At 48.9% G+C, this 18,106-nt stretch overlaps 1 protein-coding gene across 1 annotated transcript in view; it reads right to left on the bottom strand.

Moving 5' to 3' along the window:
- ADGRA2 (adhesion G protein-coupled receptor A2) overlaps positions 1-18,106 on the bottom strand; it is a 115,524-nt gene that overhangs the window by 70,763 nt on the left and 26,655 nt on the right. The window contains exon 2 of the mRNA XM_083480359.1: positions 7,495-7,566. Coding sequence (XP_083336485.1) covers positions 7,495-7,566 — 72 coding nt within the window. The remainder of the gene's footprint in view (positions 1-7,494; positions 7,567-18,106) is intronic.

The raw sequence follows: 18,106 nt of genomic DNA, 5'->3' as shown, positions 1-18,106 counted from the left end.
GTTCCTATCATCCCTGACCACTGGTCCTGTTAGCTAGGGATGATGGGAGTTGTAGTCCCAAAACATCTGGAGGGCCGAGTTTGCCTATGCCTGCACTAGCAGGTCCACTCCTGACCCACCAGTTGAAGACCAGTGCTCTTTATCAGCATACCGTACTTTCAGAACAGAAAGCGTCCCTGTTGCAGATGTCTCGTATGTGCCACATTTACACTGTTTTGTTCTGGGTTTATTTATCAATTCATCTATTTATTTTTAAAAGTGTAAATAATAATAATAATAATAATAAATTTTATTTATATCCCGCCCTCCCCAGCCGAAGCCGGGCTCAGGGCGGCTAACAACAGTAAAATAGTGCAACATTATAAAACATCATAAGAATTAATTAAAATCACAATTGATGGCAACCATAAACTAAAGTATTGTAAAGATTGCCAAAGGAGGGAGTCAGGCTGTGCCCTAACCAAAGGCCTGGTGGAACAGCTCTGTCTTGCAGGCCCTGCGGAAAGATGTCAAGTCCTGCAGGGCCCTTGTCTCTTGTGACAGAGCGTTCCACCAGGTTGGAGCCGCAGCCGAAAAAGCCCTGGCTCTAGTTGAGGCCAGCCTAACCTCTCTGTGGCCTGGGACCTTCAAGATGTTTTTATTTGAGGACCGTAAGTTCCTCTGTGGGGCATACCAGGAGAGGCGGTCCCGTAGATACGAGGGTCCTAGGCCGTGTAGGGCTTTGAAGGTTAAAACCAGCACCTTAAACCTGATCCTGTACTCCACCGGGAGCCAGTGCAGCTGGTATAGCACCGGATGAATGTGATCCCGCAGCGAAGACCCCGTAAGGAGTCTTGCTGCGGCATTCTGCACCCGCTGGAGTTTCTGGGTCAGTCTCAAGGGCAGCCCCACGTAGAGCGAGTTACAATAATCCAGTCTGGAGGTGACCGTCGCGTGGATCACAGTGGCTAGGTCAGGGCGAGAGAGGTAAGGAGCCAACTGCTTAGCTTGGCGGAGATGAAAAAATGCCGCCTTTGTTATAGCTGCAATCTGCGCCTCCATGGAGAGGGAGGTATCGAAGATTACACCCAAACTCTTAACGGACGGTGCTGGCACTAATTGCACCCCCGCAAGAGATGGGAGTTGCCCCCTCAATCCCATATCGTCCCGTCCCAGCCAGAGGACCTCTGTCTTCGAAGGATTTAACTTCAACCGGCTCCCACGTAACCATCCAGCCACAGCTTCCAAGCATCTGATCAGTGTGTCTGGGGCCGAGTCAGGATGGCCATCCATCAACAGATAGAGTTGGGTGTCATCAGCATACTGATGGCAGCCCAGCCCAAAACTCCGGACAAGCTGGGCGAGGGGGCGCATAAAGATGTTAAAAAGCATCGGGGAGAGAATCGCACCCTGAGGCACTCCACACACCAAGGAGTGGCGGGATGACAGTTCCCCCCCAAGCGCCACCCTCTGTCCCCGACCAGAGAGAAACGAGCGCAGCCATTGAAGGACTGTGCCCTGGATCCCCACGTCGGCGAGGCGGTGGTCCAGAAGTTCATGATCAACCATGTCAAAAGCTGCTGACAGATCTAGAAGAATCAGCAGCCCCGACCCGCCTCGATCCAGCTGTCTACGAAGATCATCTGTTAGGGCGACCAGAGCCGTCTCGGTCCCATGACCAGCGCGGAAGCCAGACTGGAATGGATCCAGAGCCGATGTTTCATCCAGAAACCTACCAAGCTGTTCAGCAACCGCTCTCTCAATCACCTTACCCAGGAATGGAAGATTCGAAACTGGGCGGTAATTGGATAGATCTAAGGGATCTAATGATGTTTTCTTTAAGAGCGGACGCACCACTGCCTCCTTCAGTTCCCCTGGGAATGTCCCGGTGCCAAGGGACAAATTGATGATATCCCCCAGGGGGGCCCGCACCTCGTCTGGACACGCTCTAATCAGCCAAGACGGGCACGGGTCGAGAGGACAAGTGGTGGGCTTTCCAGCTCGGAGGAGTCTGTCCACATCGGCTGGGGATATCCGGTCAAAGTGGTCCAATACTGGACCCGAGGACAGTCGAGGGGCCTCCAGTTCCTTTATTGTATCCAAATTGGCAGGGAGGTCATGGCGGAGCGACAGGACCTTCTCCGCAAAAAAGCTCGCAAATGCCTCACAGCTGTGTGTCGAATTGTTATTTAAATTTGGCTGTCCTTCGAGGGACGTTAAAGACCGAATTATACTAAATAATTGTGCCGGGCGAGAGCTAGCGGATGCAATGGAGGCCGAGAAGTAGGACTTCTTAGCGGCCTTCACTGCCATCTCGTAGGTTTTCATAAAAACCCTATAAGATGTTCTTGAGGCTCCGTCACGGGCACCCTGCCATACTCGCTCTAGCCGTCTGAGGTCCCGCTTCATTTTCCGGAGCTCCTCAGTAAACCAGGGAGCCCGGTTTCTGCGGGGTCGCAGAGGGCGCTTAGGTGCGATCTCATTGATGGCTGCCAGGAGCTGGGTATTCCAGCCCTCAACAAGCTCAGTCAATGAGTCGCCAGGGGGAGAAAGGTCCCGCAAGGCTTGACGGAATCTATCAGGGTCCATCAGCCTCCGCGGGCGAGCCCAAATCGGCTCACCACCTAAGCAGGGTGGGGGTGGAACGTCAATCCTGGCTTTCAGAGCGTAGTGATCAGACCATGGCACCTTCATCGAAGGAAACATGATCACATCTATACCGACGCCAAAGATCAGATCCAGCGTGTGGCCTGCTTGATGTGTGGCGCCCGAAACAAACTGGGAGAGCCCTAGTGTCGCCATGGAAGACACCAGGTCCAGAGCCTGTGAGGAGGGAGTGGCATCGGCATGGATGTTGAAGTCCCCCAATACCAATAGGCTAGGGAACTCCAAGGCCCAGCCGGCCACCGCCTCCAGCAGGCCTGACAGGGTGGCTGCTGGTGCGCTAGGTGGCCGGTACATCAGCCAGACAGCCAAGCTCACCTCGGAGCCCCACACTAGGCCAACACATTCAATGCCGGGGATCGATGGCGGTGGTAGAGCCCTGAAAGAACAATCTTCCTGGATTAATAGTGCCACCCCTCCCCCCCGGCCCACAGTCCGTGACTGGTGGAGGACGGAGAAACCCGGGGGCGCCATCTCTCGTAAGGTAACAGTATCCCCTTCGCGCACCCAGGTCTCCGTCACACAAGCCAGGTCGACCCCCTGCGAGATGATGAAATCTCGCAGGGTGGCGGTTTTGTTGCCTATAGACCTGGCATTGCACAACACCAGTGACGGAGGTGAGTAATCCTTGCTCACCCTACCCTCGTCTCTCGGGATGGGGCGCAGATTGGAAGGGGTACGAGCATATCCGTATCTCGATCCCCTTCGCCTATGACATCTGCCCCCACCGCCATACCTCCCTCGCCCCTCCACAGTAGGAATCCCAGGCCTCATACTCGCCTCCATTTACAAAATATAAAAGCAAACAAACAAACAAAGAAACAATTACCCCAAAACAAAACCAATCCCCACCCCACTCAACAACCATCCCAACCCAAAATAAAACAAAACAAAATAAAAATACATGGATAAAAAACCACCGTTTCTGGTGATACAACAAAGTAATAAGTAAAAACACTTTTAAAACACTTTAAAAAATATAAAACGTTTAAACATTTGCTGCTGCAGCAGCAGTGTCCTTAGAGTTGTGGCGGTGGTGAGTATGGGGGCCGCCCCCAGGCCCAAGGTGGAGAATGGGCTTGCAGGGGGAGCGGTCCTCCCCAAGACTCACTGGCAGAACAACAGCAGCGATGTCCCGAGGCCTCCTTGGAGCCTTATATGCTGAGGTGGAGTATGGGGCCCGCTCCCAGGCCCAAGGTGGAGAATGGGCTTGCAGGGGGAGCGGTCCTCCCCAAGACTCACCGGCAAAGCGGCAGCAGCGATGTCCCGAGGCCTCCTTGGAGCCTTATATGCTGAGGTGGAGTATGGGGCCCGCTCCCAGGCCCAAGGTGGAGAATGGGCTTGCAGGGGGAGCGGTCCTCCCCAAGACTCACCGGCAAAGCGGCAGCAGCGATGTCGCGAGGCCTCCTTGGAGCCTTATATGCTGAGGTGGAGTATGGGGGCCGCCCCCAGGCCCAAGGTGGAGAATGGGCTTTCAGGGGGAGCGGTCCTCCCCAAGACTCACTGGCAGAACAACAACAACTGGCAGAACAACAATAGCACTATGACCAATCTGCAGCAAGCCTATCTATTCCCTCTCAGCCCTATCTCCCTGAAACTTGACTACACCATGCAGGCTCTATAAAGGCACGAATATATACCTTATTTTTCGCTCTATAGGATGCACTTTCCCCCCTCCAAAAATTAAGGGGAAATGTTTGTGCGTCCTATGGAGCGAATGCAGGCTCCTTGGCTTCAGCGAAAGCAACGCGAAGCCTCCAGAGCGCGGAGGCTACGCGTTGCTTTCGCTGAAGCCTTTAGAGCGCAGTGTGAGGTCCTGCTGTGCTCCAAAGGCTTCAGGGATAGCCACCTGAAGCCTTTGGAGTGCAGCGGGAACTTGCGCTGCGCACGGGGATGAAGGCTCCCCGTGCCCTGCGGAGGCTTCGCACAAAGCTAGACCAGCTATCCTAGTGGCTATCCCAGAAGCCAGAACAGCAAGAGGCTATCCCAGAAGCCAGATCCCTCTTGCTGTTCTGGCTTCTGGGATTCAGAACTTTTTTTTCTTGTTTCCTCCCCCCAAACTAGGTGCGTCCTATCGTCTGGTGTGTCCTATAGAGTGAAAAATACGGTAAGAGGTTTATTAGGCAGGGTTATATATGCCTACCCGGCAGGGGTCTTAACACAGGTCTGCAGCAGCGTTTCTCCTAGGGCAGGGGGTGGGGGGGAGTGGGGGCGGGGCTGGATTTTCCCTAAGCAGACTGTGCACTATTGGAACTGTACCAGTTCCGATCTCTCTCTACTTCACTTGCACGCTTCAGCCCAGGCCATGAAAAGATGCATTTTCAAAATCTCATTCAATAATATATCAAGCCACAGTCGCATATTTGCTGGTGGTACACAAGAGGTTAGCTTATGCTCAGTGTCTAGGAACAAAAACTCCTCAGTATATTCTACCCCCCATCCCCTGCCATACCTACCTACCAATGAAATCCATATGATTTGGGGACACGAACACATAAATCTCTCCTTATGAAAGCCTTGAGCCATAGAGATGCCTTTCATTAGGAGATAAGAAAGCTGACTTTGTTGGAGGGGACAATGTTGCTTTTCAGACTGGGCCCCACAGATTGGTCTCCTCTTGCTTCCCCTCTGCCAGAAGACCAAGGCTGATCTCTTTTAGAGCACAGCCTGCCCCAGTCTACTTCACTCTGGATTAATTCTGCACATCTCTGAGTCGAAGCAGATGTGGTAGATCCATGTGCGGATCTCCCTGGTTCTTAAAAAAAGTTTTAATCAACTGCCTCTAAGTGGGTGGGGAGGTGTTGGATCGGAGCACCGGTGCTGAGGGAGGGGAGATTAACCCCTTTGCTGCATGCCATTTCCCTGATCTACCACTCCCTCCCACAGCTGCCATAACCTCTGCTAGAGTAGGAAAACACCTGCAATGTGCTTGTGTGTGTGCTTTCCCCCAGGGGGCTCAGCAGTGGGCCCCTTCAAACATCCTGTTTATCATGCACTCACGATGATCTGTGATCAGTATGGTATTGGGGAAGTTGCACACAACAATGCTTTCAATACCATTTGTGTTTGCAACAAACTTTTGGAGTGGGCCCACTGCTTTGCTTCCCGTCAATGCGTGTCCTGTAACTTCCTAATGAACCCCTGCAACTCTTCACACCTCAAACACTGTTGTTGTTGTTCCATTTTTGTTGCTCTGTAGTGCAATAGTCCCCACCTCCAGACAGGATTATTGCAACAACAAATGGGGAAGCGGTACAGAACAACTAGTAAAATGGAATTGTGTGTGAATGGTCCAGTATAAATCCACCAATACAGTGTACCTTGGGTTAAGTACTTAATTCGTTCCGGAGGTCCGTTCTTAACCTGAAACTGTTCTTAACCTGAAGCACCACTTTAGCTAATGGGGCCTCCTGCTGCTGCCGCGCCGCCGGAGCCCGATTTCTGTTCTCATCCTGAAGCAAAGTTCTTAACCTGAAGCACTATTTCTGGGTGAGTGGAGTCTGTAACCTGAAGCGTATGTAACCTGAAGCATATGTAACCTGAGGTGCCACTGTAAAGGACTATTATTGCATCAACAGAAGACTATCGCAAAACCCCCGGTTTGGAGGGGTCCAGTTGCTTTTTGAGGGGTGTGTGTGATTTAGATTGGGTACTTATCTTAGCTGCTGTCCAAACAGGAAAGGAGATTGTAACTAAACATCAGGGAAAACTTTCTGACAGTAAAAGCATGGAACAGTCTCACATGAGAGGTGAAGGACTCTCCTTTCTTGGAGGTTTTTAAGCAGAGTGTGGATGGCCATCTGTCAGGGATGCTTTAGTTGAGATTTCTGCATTGCAGGGGGTTGGACTAGAAGACCCTTGGCTCTCCCTTCCAACTCTACAATTCTATGTTCAAAGTTGTTCTCTGAAGCGGTAGAGGTTGGTCCAGTAGGAAGAATTCCACAGAGGGCACAAGCAGCCTGAATAAAGGGCTGGTGTTTGTATGCCAAAATAAGCTGCAATTCACCCCAAACCATGCACTCCCATCACTGGGAATCTGCCATCTACACGATGGCTCGGCATCATGTCCAGCTGACCCCTTGGTTTTTTGGACAATGAACTTTCAGCACATGATACAGTGGTGCCTCGCAAGACGAAAAGAATCCGTTCTGTGATTCTCTTCGTCTAGCGGTTTTTTCGTCTTGCGAAGCAAGCCCATTGACGGATTAGCGGATTAGCGCTATTAGCGCTATTAGCGCCTTTTAGCGGCTTATTGGATCAGCTGATAAGTGGCTTAGCGGCTTAGAAAAAGGGGGGGAAAGGGAAAAAAACCAGCAGGAACTCGCAAGACATTGTCGTCTTGCGAAGCAAGCCCATAGGAGATTTGTTTTGCGAAGCACCTCCAAAACGGAAAACTCTTTCGTCTAGCGAGTTTTCCGTCTTGCGAGGCATTTGTCTTGCGGGGCACCACTGTACTCCCAGGTTGATACCCAGGATATAAGAGGGGCGGGCGGGCAGAGTGTTTTGTGGTACCTAAAAGGCTCACAACTTAATTTATTGCACCACAACCTTTTGTGGGATACAGTCCAGCAACTTGGAAGGAACCACATAAACAACAGTTCAGACTCATTGCGCAGTACAGATCTTTGAAGCTGTGGCCTCAAACGCATCCTTCATTTGCTTTACCAAGAATTCCAAAATGTAACAGCTTCCACATTCTCTCTCTCAAGTCACTCTCGTTCTTGCTGTGGCAATTAAAATTCCTACACACACACACACAGCCCAGACTTCAGTTTTGTTGTATTTTGGTCACCAATTCCTCAGCCCTTCATTAAGGGCCCAGAACTGCCCAGAGTACACAATGGCACTTACAGCTTCTCGAGAGCACGAAGTCCGAAAAAAGAGCCATTCTTCAGAGTTGCTATCTTGTTGTTGCTCAAAATCCTGGGGAAAGAAGGAGGGGAGAGAGAGAGAGAGAGAGAGAGAGAGAGGTTATTCATCCTGTGTTAACCAAGCATCTAGGGCTTAAAGGGGTGGACTAGGTGTGTGGTCTTTAGTGATGGTTTCCTTAGCCACACCCCAGTTAGCAAGGGTGGGCAGGAGAGTAGGGAATGGTACAAAGGCTATAGGGTAAATGTACAGCATAGCAGTCTATAGGAAGATGCCCCACCCAGCTACTTAACAGTTATATATAGGCCAATTTGCAAAGTGCTCTTCCAGATGTTTGCTTCCACGTCAGCAGAAGAGTGATCCATAGCAACATTTTGCAGCCACAGAACTAGGAACAACAGACACAGACTTCTCTATAAGGCTGAACAGTGAATGCCCAGCAGAGAGGAAGGGTCTTCTTAAAACTGAACGGTCTTTTTAATGTACTCCAACAGCCATTGACAACTAAGAAGCTCCAGTCTAGATATGTCAGTGCTTCCTGGTTTTAAAACTTTATGCTGTAAATCTTTATGCTGTCAGCTTTTACAGGTCATGTTGTGTGATTTCAGAGGAAAGTCTTGCTCTCATCCCCTGCTGTACATTGTAAAGGCCTTTGGCTATACACCAGGCATAGGCAAACTCGGCCCTCCAGATGTTTTGGGACTACAACTCCCATGATCCCTAGCTAACAGGACCAGTGGTCAGGGATGATGGGAATTGTAGTCCCAAAACATCTGCAGGGCTGAGTTTGCCTACGCCTGCTATACACAATAAAATTGATTGGTTGACTTTCATTGACAAGCTGTTGTCCAGCTATTGGGAACTACAACACCCATCAGCCCCAGGCAGCACAGTCATGCTACTTGGATCTGATGGGAACCTGTAATCCAAAGCAGCTGGTGGGCACCAGTTTGGCAAAGCCTGGACTACACACTCCCAGCACATATTAATGTATCCCACCCAGTACTTCCCCTGTATCCATTACCGCATTCAACACACATCTGCTGGGAATGCTTATGCTCGTAGCGGTGGCGGTGGTTTTAAATGCTTATTGCTCATGGTTTCCATTCAAAATATAATGTACACTTGTAAAGCAGTGAGGAATGGAAACAGATTGGAGTACAGAGACGTTGCAGTTGAGGAATTCAAACTATGTCTGGGTGGCCTGTTGCCATCTAATGTATACAAGGTTCAAAGTATTTTTATAGTCTTGTCCCCGAGCCAACGGTTGTCATTAGCATCTGTGCCTAAATGGTGGTCCCAGATGAGGGTGAGCTTGCCCATTCAGCCCAGAAGATTCATGCAGTTAGTTCAATGGGGCTTGGATGGGCACCGCAGTGCAGGGAGGGGGGTGCAAATCCATCGGCAAAGGACGGGAAGAGGCTGCTCACAGGCCCAGATGGATCAGAGATGGATTTGTGTTTTACTCTCAGGTTGGATTTTTGAAAACAATTTGTCTCTCAGAAGGTTAGACATTTTCTAATGGTTTAAAACTATCAACATCTCCCAATTCTTCTTTCTCTGGAACCCTAGAACTACAAAAAGGTTTCAGAACTGTAAAAAATGTTACAGTTTTCTTATCTTCCCCCCAAATTTATGCTAAGTGGTGTTCCCACTCATTATTATTGTGCATATGTGGCTAATATTACTAATCTGAATTTCCTTTATCCTATATATTGTTGTTTCATTTATTCATTCATTTAAATCCTTTCTATTACTATTTCAGCTGGGAAAATATTACCTTCTGTTTGTTGAATTTAACTGGCTAGAGATCTATTATCTAGATAAGGATATGCTACTATATTAATATAAATTATTGCAATATGTACCATAATTCTTTTATAAATAAAAGGATGTGATCATTTAAAATAGTAAAAGTTTGCCTGCCCTGTATCCCATTTACTGATTAATTAACCAATTACATTGAAATAAATGGACATATAAATCAAGATCTCGGTTTCTTTCAGTGATGCTGGAAGAAACACAAGATAATCAACTAAAAAGCTAGCATAATTAGAAGGAAAGCCCCCTTGCAGCTGTTGTCCTCTGAGCTTGGAAGTAACAGAGAGCCACCATGACTCACCCGTTGATACCTTCCTTCTGCATGAATTTCTCTTAATCCAAACTGGCAGCCATCACTGCCTCATGTGGTGGGGAATCCCACACTTGAACTATGTGTGAAGAAGTAGTTTCCTTCATCTGCCCTGGATCTCCCACCACGAAGCTTCCCTGGATGACCAAGGGTTCTATATTATGAGAGAGGAAGGATCTCAACAGGTCTGCTTAAAAGTCCTTCGCTGCCTTTCCAGCATCTTTTCTACCATAGCACTGCTGCCGGCACCTTAGTTCAGGAGTGGGCAGGGGAAAGTCCATTGTACCAAGTCAATGGTAGTTCATCAATGGTACCAGTTCATCTAGCTCAGCAGTTCTCCAAGATTTTAGGCATGGGTCTCTCGCAGCCCTACCTGAAGATGCAACTTGGGTCCTTCCGCATGCAAGGTAGATACTGTACCACTGAGCTACAGTGCTTCCCCAATCGTGTGGTGGCAAATTGTGATGGGGTAAAGCCAATGCACAATGTGCTACATGTATACTCTCCCACTGTCCTTGTGAAGCGGGAAGACTCCTGTTTTCCTTCTAATTGCACCTGGTATAAATCACTATTCCTTATTCTGCCCTTGAGGAATACCTTGTTAACATCTGGTTAGTGCACATTGGTGTTCTTCAAAATTCATATAAGAGGGGCTAACAACATTAACTGTAATTGTATGGCACAGAAAGGTAAAAACCATTTCCAGGCAGCTAGTCCTCAGGGTGCTTCAATGCTAGTTCTCCACACATCCAGCCATATGCCAAAGCGCTCTGCTCAACCACGCTGCTGAGATCTGCTCTCTGTCCAGCAGAGTTCCTTCATCTCACAAGCTTGCAGTTCAAGTGTCCCCGTCCGAGTTCAGCATTTTGGCAGCAGCCAGGGCTGAGGGCTTTTCAGACCTCTTTGTCCCAAAGTAAACAGTTTAGCTGACCACAAAAAGGGCCTTCTTTTGGCCTCAGGCCCAACGAGCAGGAAGGCAGCCATGCTGAAAGGAGGGGGAGAAAGGAAGAGCCGCCACCAATTCTCCCAGATGCTCATTAAAAGCTTTTTTAATGAGCAATTAGCCCTCGCAGACACTGCCTTCCACCAGCGAGGGCCATCAAGCAGCCCCTGAGCTTTAGACAGCTTGCAGTCAGAAGCCACTTCAGACTCTCAACATCACCCTTTTAAGCAAGGGGACTTTCTCAATAGGCTCTTTGGCAGCCATCACAGCGATGCCACTGCGTCACTGTGCAAAGAGAGAAGCCATCCCCTTGGGTCATCCCAGAGGAAACAACCTTGGCTCCCATCAACCGGCTTTTGGGTTGTACTAGGAAGGTTCAGGGTGGGGGCTTTCCTACTCTCAGCTACAGAAAAATCTGACAAGATACACGCAGGTAATACGGGTGGCTGCCACAGGGCGTTTTAAAGATGCACTCGAGAAAACGGTTTTTCAGGTATGCGTGGAGACAAAAATGATATTTATTACTTTAAAGGCCCCACATTGGTGATTACAGGCTTCAACCCCATGTAATAAAGGGTCACTAAATACAAACTCTGCTAGCAGCAATTGAAAGCAAAACACTTATTCCAGGAGGAGGGTGGCCAAAAAACACCTCCTAGATATAAAGCAGGAGTGGGCATCCTGAGGCCTGAAGGCCGAATGTGGCCCACCATAACTCACTCTCTCTGACCCTCCCAGCTCCCCCCAGCCTGTCCAGATTGCACAGATCACTGGCCCTCCTCCACCCCTTCCTTAAGCTGTTCTTGAACTGTGTACATGAGCTGACAAAATGCCTCTATAGCTTGCCTAGGAAGAAGATGGGGAGATGTGTGCATGAGAGTGTAGAAGCCTCTTCCTCTTTGCGCGGCTGGAATGCCACCTATTGTACATAAGTCACATCCAGTGCTCTGCCCAGTTTTGCCTTTGGCCCCTGACCATTGGTGGCCCCCGTGAGGCTTTCCACAAGAGAATGTGGATCTCGGGGGGGGGGAGGTTTCCTGCCCCTGAGAAGAAACATTTGCTCTGGGAGCCTATTCCTTTTCTGATATAAGGAAGCTGCCTTATACCAAACCAGACCCTTTGTCCATCTTGATCTATATTGTCTACAGTGACCAAGCAGAGGCTCTCCAGGTTTTTCAGACAGGGGTCTCTCCCAGCCCCGCCTGGAGATGCTGGGGATCAAACCCAAGATCTTCTGCTTGCTCTGCCAACCAAGTTCCAGCCCTCGCCAGTCGCGATTGGCCCAGCTTCAACTTCACGTGCCTGCAGCATGTATCTTAATATATAAACTATGCATGGCCCCAGAGCAGCTGGCAATAGGTGGTGTCCTGTCTGGCAACTGCAGATGGAATTTCCTCTCTGAACAATAGGAAAGCCTGACCTCTATTTCCCCCTTATTGGTTATGCTAAGTACTTCCTTTGCCGCTGACACATGCGTAGTTATGCCTATCGCCAGACTGTGAAAACATCTTCCTTTGTTGGGTCATTCGAACACAGGCCAGGGAACGTGCCCACCCCCCAGCCAGGCCAAGTTACCTCCCATCCTCTTTTCCCTGAGCCAGCAGAATAAAAAGGGCCAGTCCCTTGCCTTCAGGTGCTCCCTTGGAAGCCATCAGAAGATGCTTTTGACTGAATCAGACCATTGGTCCATCTACCTCAGTCTTGTCTAACCTGGCTGGCAGCAGATCCCCAGGATTCCAGGCTGGGTTCTCTCCCAGCTGTAGCCAGAGTCTGAACCTGGGACCTTCTTCATGAAAAACTAATGCTCCATGGCTGAACTCCTTCCCAAAGTCCAGAATGCTACAAAATGACTACTAACCACAATTTCAGAACCGCACGAGTGCCTTTCTTGACCACCTTAAATTCAAATGAAGAGATCTTCCACAGTTTAGTAGTGTGTTAGAGCACACAGTGGCATTTCAGGAGCATAATGCATGCACACTTCTGATCTAAAATGAGTAATGAAGGAAGACACTCTGCAAATGAACCTTCACATGCATTCAAAAAACACAAGAAGGGATGTAGAGGAAGCCCTTGCTGACCATGCCCCCTGGCAGCTGCGCATTCAGCATTAGTAAGAAAGGGGTGGCGCCTGTCAAGGGCTCCTTCGCCGGATTGGCCAATGTCCCCAAATAGACTGAAAGAGCCCTGTGCAAACGCAGTTCTTTTAGCACCAGCATTGAATGCTTGTTGACCAAGGTATGTGGCAAGCAGACGCATTGGCAAGGGATGGGTGTGGCCAGCAGGTTTGCACCCACTCTGACAGGTCCAGGGAATCTGTGGCCCTCCAGCTGTTGTTGAACTCCAGTTCCCTTCAGGTCCAGCCAGCGTGGCCAAAGGTCACGGGCGATGGGAGCTTGAGTCCAAGAACATCAGGAGGGCCACAGCTAAAAACGGCAAGAGTTATAGAGCAACCACCTTATTCAGTTAAAGTCAGCTTTGGATAGCTAAACAAATCACTTGTGCATCCATATCACCCTCTTAAAGCAGGGATAGGGAAACTTCTTCAGGCGGAACACCAGGTTCCCTCCTGCGCGACCCACTTGGGGGGGAGGCAACATGCCAGAAATGGGTGGCGCCAGAGGCAAAAGTGAGTGGAGCCATGTGTTATGTACTGAACTTCTCACCCTGGGCCAGCAGGGGGATACTGTAGATAGTTTTCACTCAGGTCCACATATGCAAATAAGGGATTGAAAGTGACGTTCAGTGATTGGATAGTTACAGAAAATTGTTACTATTGCGTTCTAGTGGAGTTCTATATAAGCAGGCTGGCTGAACCCTTCAGTTCAGTTCAGTTCTGTTCTGGCCTGTGAATAAACAAGAGCTGTTTGAAGAATCGCTGTGTCGTTTGATATGTTCACCCACAACTTAACACCACGAATGTAAATTTCCCCTTTGTACACTTTCTACACACACACACACACACACACACACACACAAATGTCCTCCATCCAGGAAAGCAAAAGTCTTGATCAGAGTTCAAGGGCACTTTTCAGCCAAGGAAGGTGGTGAGGAGCATGGCTTGTGCAGAGACCCAGAGGCCAGGCATTTGGCCCCTGGGCCTGAGGTTCCCCACCACTATCTGAAAGCTGCCCCACCCCATGAATGCTCAGCAATCCAGCCATTGCAGTGAAAACAGAGAACAGATGTACCAGGTGTACCGCTGCATACACAGATGGGAAGACATGTTCACAAGGTGGAAAGTGAAAGCTTTGCCTGGTTTTTAGATAACTTTGGGTGATCCAAGTTTCTGCCATAACATCCAGATCACCTCCCAAAAAAGGCAAGGACCTAGGCAGCCGAGATAAAAATCAGCATCCTGACTGATCTGCTGCCAGCATCCAAGAGAAGGAATCTGCATCTTTATGGCTTGGAAAGAATATCCTTGACCCTCTCATTCCCACTAAAGCTTCAAGCTCAGACCATTTCCCCCCTTGTATTCTTCATCAGAGATGTAGCTTTGGATATCCCTCAGCTCCCCACAAACCCTCTTCCACTGTTTCATAGTATCACAGAATTGTGGAGCTGGAAGGGACCCTAAGGATAATCTAGTCCAACCCCCCAAAAATGCAAGAATAGGCAACTATTCCATATAGGGATTGAACCTGAAACCTTGGTGTTATCAGCACCAAGCTCTAACCAGCTGAGCTACCCAGTCAATAAGATGAGTCAAATAAGCCATGCAATTGCCATTTTTTGCTGTCTGTGCAGACCAGTGGAAGGATTCTTGCAGCTGGAGTATGGGATGCAATACTGCAGGTGGTGGTTAGAGGTTGCCAGGAGCACCATATTGGGATGCTTCCAGACAAACTTTTCATTGAGCACTATCCTGAATTGTTTGCAGGGAAACCGACTATTTAATGAACATTCATTCTGATTGGTTTGCAGGGAGGTTAGACAGCACAGAGTCAAAGTGTTAACCCAAAAAATCCGGTGCATTTTCCCATCAGTTTCTTAGTCACAAAAAGTCAGGTCTTTAGGGGAAGCTGGTTTGTTGTACAAGATGCCCCCACCCCACCCCATCAACAGTAATAGTGCAGCCTGGATGTGCCAGTATGTGACTGAATCCCCACCCGAAAGCAGCGGCATTCTGGAAGCCCCCTTTGCCTTGCATTAAGCCTCAGCCGATCGGTTACCAGAACCTTAATAGCTTTTGTGCCATCAGCTGCATTGACTTTGGCAGTAAACAAAACCCACCCCAGCAATGTTTATGAGGCCAAAGTGTCAAGTAGGGTTAGAGGTGCAGATAGCAGGGGCTAAACAAAATAAGGGCAGGCAGCTCTATGACCTGCATGGAGGTTAAGCAAGAGAACTGGCTAAAAAGGGTTGCAAGGCTGGGAGAAAGAACTCCACTGAGACTCCACAAATTCATCTCCCCCAGCAGGTTTGTAAAAAGCAGATTTTTCTAGCTGCACCAAATTCCCCATCAGACACCCCACACCGGAAAAACCCAGGGGGAGCTAAGCATAGCAACACTTTGCTCCTGCATTAAGCTTACACCCTGTACCTGGGGTTGGTTTCTCCGTAGCAGACAGGCCTAACTAATATCCATTGACACTGACAATTCATTTATGAATTTTTCTCAGTTAGTAGCAGCCACAAAACAATGAGGGCTTTGATGGTATAGAAGGATATGGCAAAGCATTATGGGTCTGCAGATGAAAGTGAGGATGAGGTGGTTTATATGGCAGTTTGTTTAAAGCAGTACATTCCACCCTTATATAATTTCGTAAGGTAAAGGGACCCCTGACCATTAGGTCCAGTCGTGGCCGACTCTGGGGTTGCGGCGCTCATCTCACTTTATTGGCCGAGGGAGCCGGCGTACAGCTTCTGGGTCATGTGGCCAGCATGACTAAGCCGCTTCTGGCGAACCAGAGCAGCACACGGAAACGCTGTTTACCTTCCGGCTGGAGGGTACCTATTTATCTACTTGCATTGTGACGTGCTTTCGAACTGCTAGGTTGGCAGGAGCAGGGACCGAGCAACGGGAGCTCACCCCATCACGGGGATTCGAACCGCCAACCTTCTGATCTGCAAGTCCTAGGCTCTGTGGTTTAACCCACAGTGCCACCCTATATAATTTCATAGATTCATAGAATTGCAGAGTTGGAAGAGACCACAACTGTCATCTAATCCAGCCCCCTGCAATGTAGGAACCTTTCACTCAATGAGGGGCTCAAACGCATAACCCTGAGATTGAGATTCTTTTGCTCTACCAACTGAGCTATACAGGCTACAATCTGTGAACATGTTGTCCCTGTCATGTAAACAGTTAGCAAACACAACACGCCTAACATGCCTAGTTTCCTTCCCATGTTTCAAGCTGCACATTATCAGCTGTCCAAAAGCACCAGTTTTCCTCCAAACTCCAGATTTTGTGTCAAACTGCACACTGAAACTAAACCCTCACCCCTGACCTGTTGCTCTACCAGGGGCCACACTGACCAGCGCTAATGGGAGTCAGGAGTCTAGCAGCACCTTAGGGGCACCAGGTTGGGAACGCTACCCTACGCCTATCCGTTTCCAGCATCTGCCTGTGGGGTCTCCGTTTGTGTGACAACACACAGAGAGAGAGGGAGGGAGAAAGAGAGAGAAAGCACGCAGGATTTTGGCTCATTTGTTTAAAAGGGGAACTATGTTAATCAAAAAAACATGGACTTGAAAGATAACAGCAGCAATGGGGAAACTTTCTTTCCAAGGCGCCTAAACAATTAAGGGGCCTCAGCAGTCCCACTTTCAAAAGAGACTCAGACACATCAGATGCAATTTCACTTGGAACACAAAATGGAGCCGGAGGTGGGGGGGGGGGGAGAAGAGGTGGGGGGAGATTTAAACAAAACAAAACACCAAGTCGGGTTTGCCAAGCGTCAGCGCAGAGACAGATCCTGCCTGTGCCTTGAAAAAGGTCCAAGGCAGCGAGAGAGGATGGAGACCCAGCATTTCCTTCCCGGATCCGTCCACCCATCCTCTTATCTTGCAGGCAGGACAGGAGGGGGAGCAGAATGAGTCGGGGAGGGGAGGTCAGAATGCACTTATTATGTCCCCTCTTGGCTTGCAACTTCTATGCAGTTTTACTGACCATGGAGGTCATTTGCTCTTGCAAGCAGCAGAGGAGGAGTTCCTTCCCAGCCCTGGGGCCTGAGACTTTGAACTGGAGAGTCAAGAGCGAGGATTGAGCTCCAAGCCTCCTGCGTGCAAAGATACGGTTCCTCCTTCTTCCCCCAAGCAAGGCTTTCCTTAATGGAGTCCTTTTAAGAAGGCAGAGGCATGGTTTCTGGGCTGATGCCTGGCAGATGTAGTTCTAGACCAGAGCTGGGGAACATCTTTCAGCCCAGGGGCCACACTCGCACCCTTCTAGGGGCCACATGCCAGTGGTGGGCAGGGCCAGTTGCAAACATGGGCAGAGGAATGAATCAAATCCTGCTTTCATGCAGTAGGCTAGTTAATAATGCAGAGCTCGCTCTACCCTCCCCACCCAGGTAAGCGAGAAGCACAGCCAGGGCTCAAGGGCACATTTCAGCCAGAAACAAACCATAACGGAGGGTATATAAATGCAGGGCCAGTAGGCAGTGCAGCTGTGTGGACTATGGGGAATTCCAAGGGCCAGATAGAAAGGCATGGAGGGCCGCATTCAGTTCCTGTTTCCACTGAGTCAGGATTGTGTGCGTGTGCTTTTAAAATCCTCTACTGATAAGCTCTTCCCCTTATCTACTGAGCTTCATGGCTTTGTATGCAGAGGGCACTGCATTTCCAGACCCCAAAGGTCTAGTGCTGAGTGGACAATACTGAGTTAGATGGGTTAAAGGTCTATAAGGCAGCTTCCTATGTTCATAATATCCAGCTACTTCACAGGAAAAGACACCACAGGGTCGGATTCATTCATGGGTCTCCACAGACATGTCAAATTTGCTGCTTAGCTTCGGTTTCTAAGATTAAGTTATAGAACTATGACTTTCAGCCACGATGTTTGCCATCCAGGTGCTACAACCAGAGATTCCAACAGGTCAGTCGTTCCTCCATTCCAGTATCCTGTATCCTTACTCAGAAGACACAACTAAGGATGTTGGAGAATTCTGACAGAAATGGGAGCAAAAATTTGCCCCGCAATTGGAACAGAAATCACTCTAGTAAAAAATGATAGGTATATACTCTGTTGTTGCTCCTTTCAGTTCGTAAATGATATCTAATAGATTATGTTCCCCCCCACACACCCAATTGCCATTGTTTGTACCTTTCATTGAAATGAAAAGGGCAGAACAATGTAATTTATTTAACTATTTGCATAAATTACGTAAGTTGTGTAATTTCACCACAGCAGACAGTGAGACGAATAATGCAGTTTGTGGCAGAATACAAACTGCAGCAGAAAGGAAACAGTGCTGCATGACGATCAAAGGGCAGAATAACCCTAGCCACAACCAACCAGAATCGTACCCATTATTCCAATGTGGCCAACACCAAAAATTTCCATAAGTCTTGAG

Source organism: Podarcis liolepis, assembly GCF_965112155.1.
Source record: "Podarcis liolepis genome assembly, chromosome: 16".
NCBI classification, from domain to species: domain Eukaryota; kingdom Metazoa; phylum Chordata; class Lepidosauria; order Squamata; family Lacertidae; genus Podarcis; species Podarcis liolepis.
Note: the sequence above shows the minus strand (reverse complement) of the source record. Positions and strands in the feature narration are given on the sequence as shown.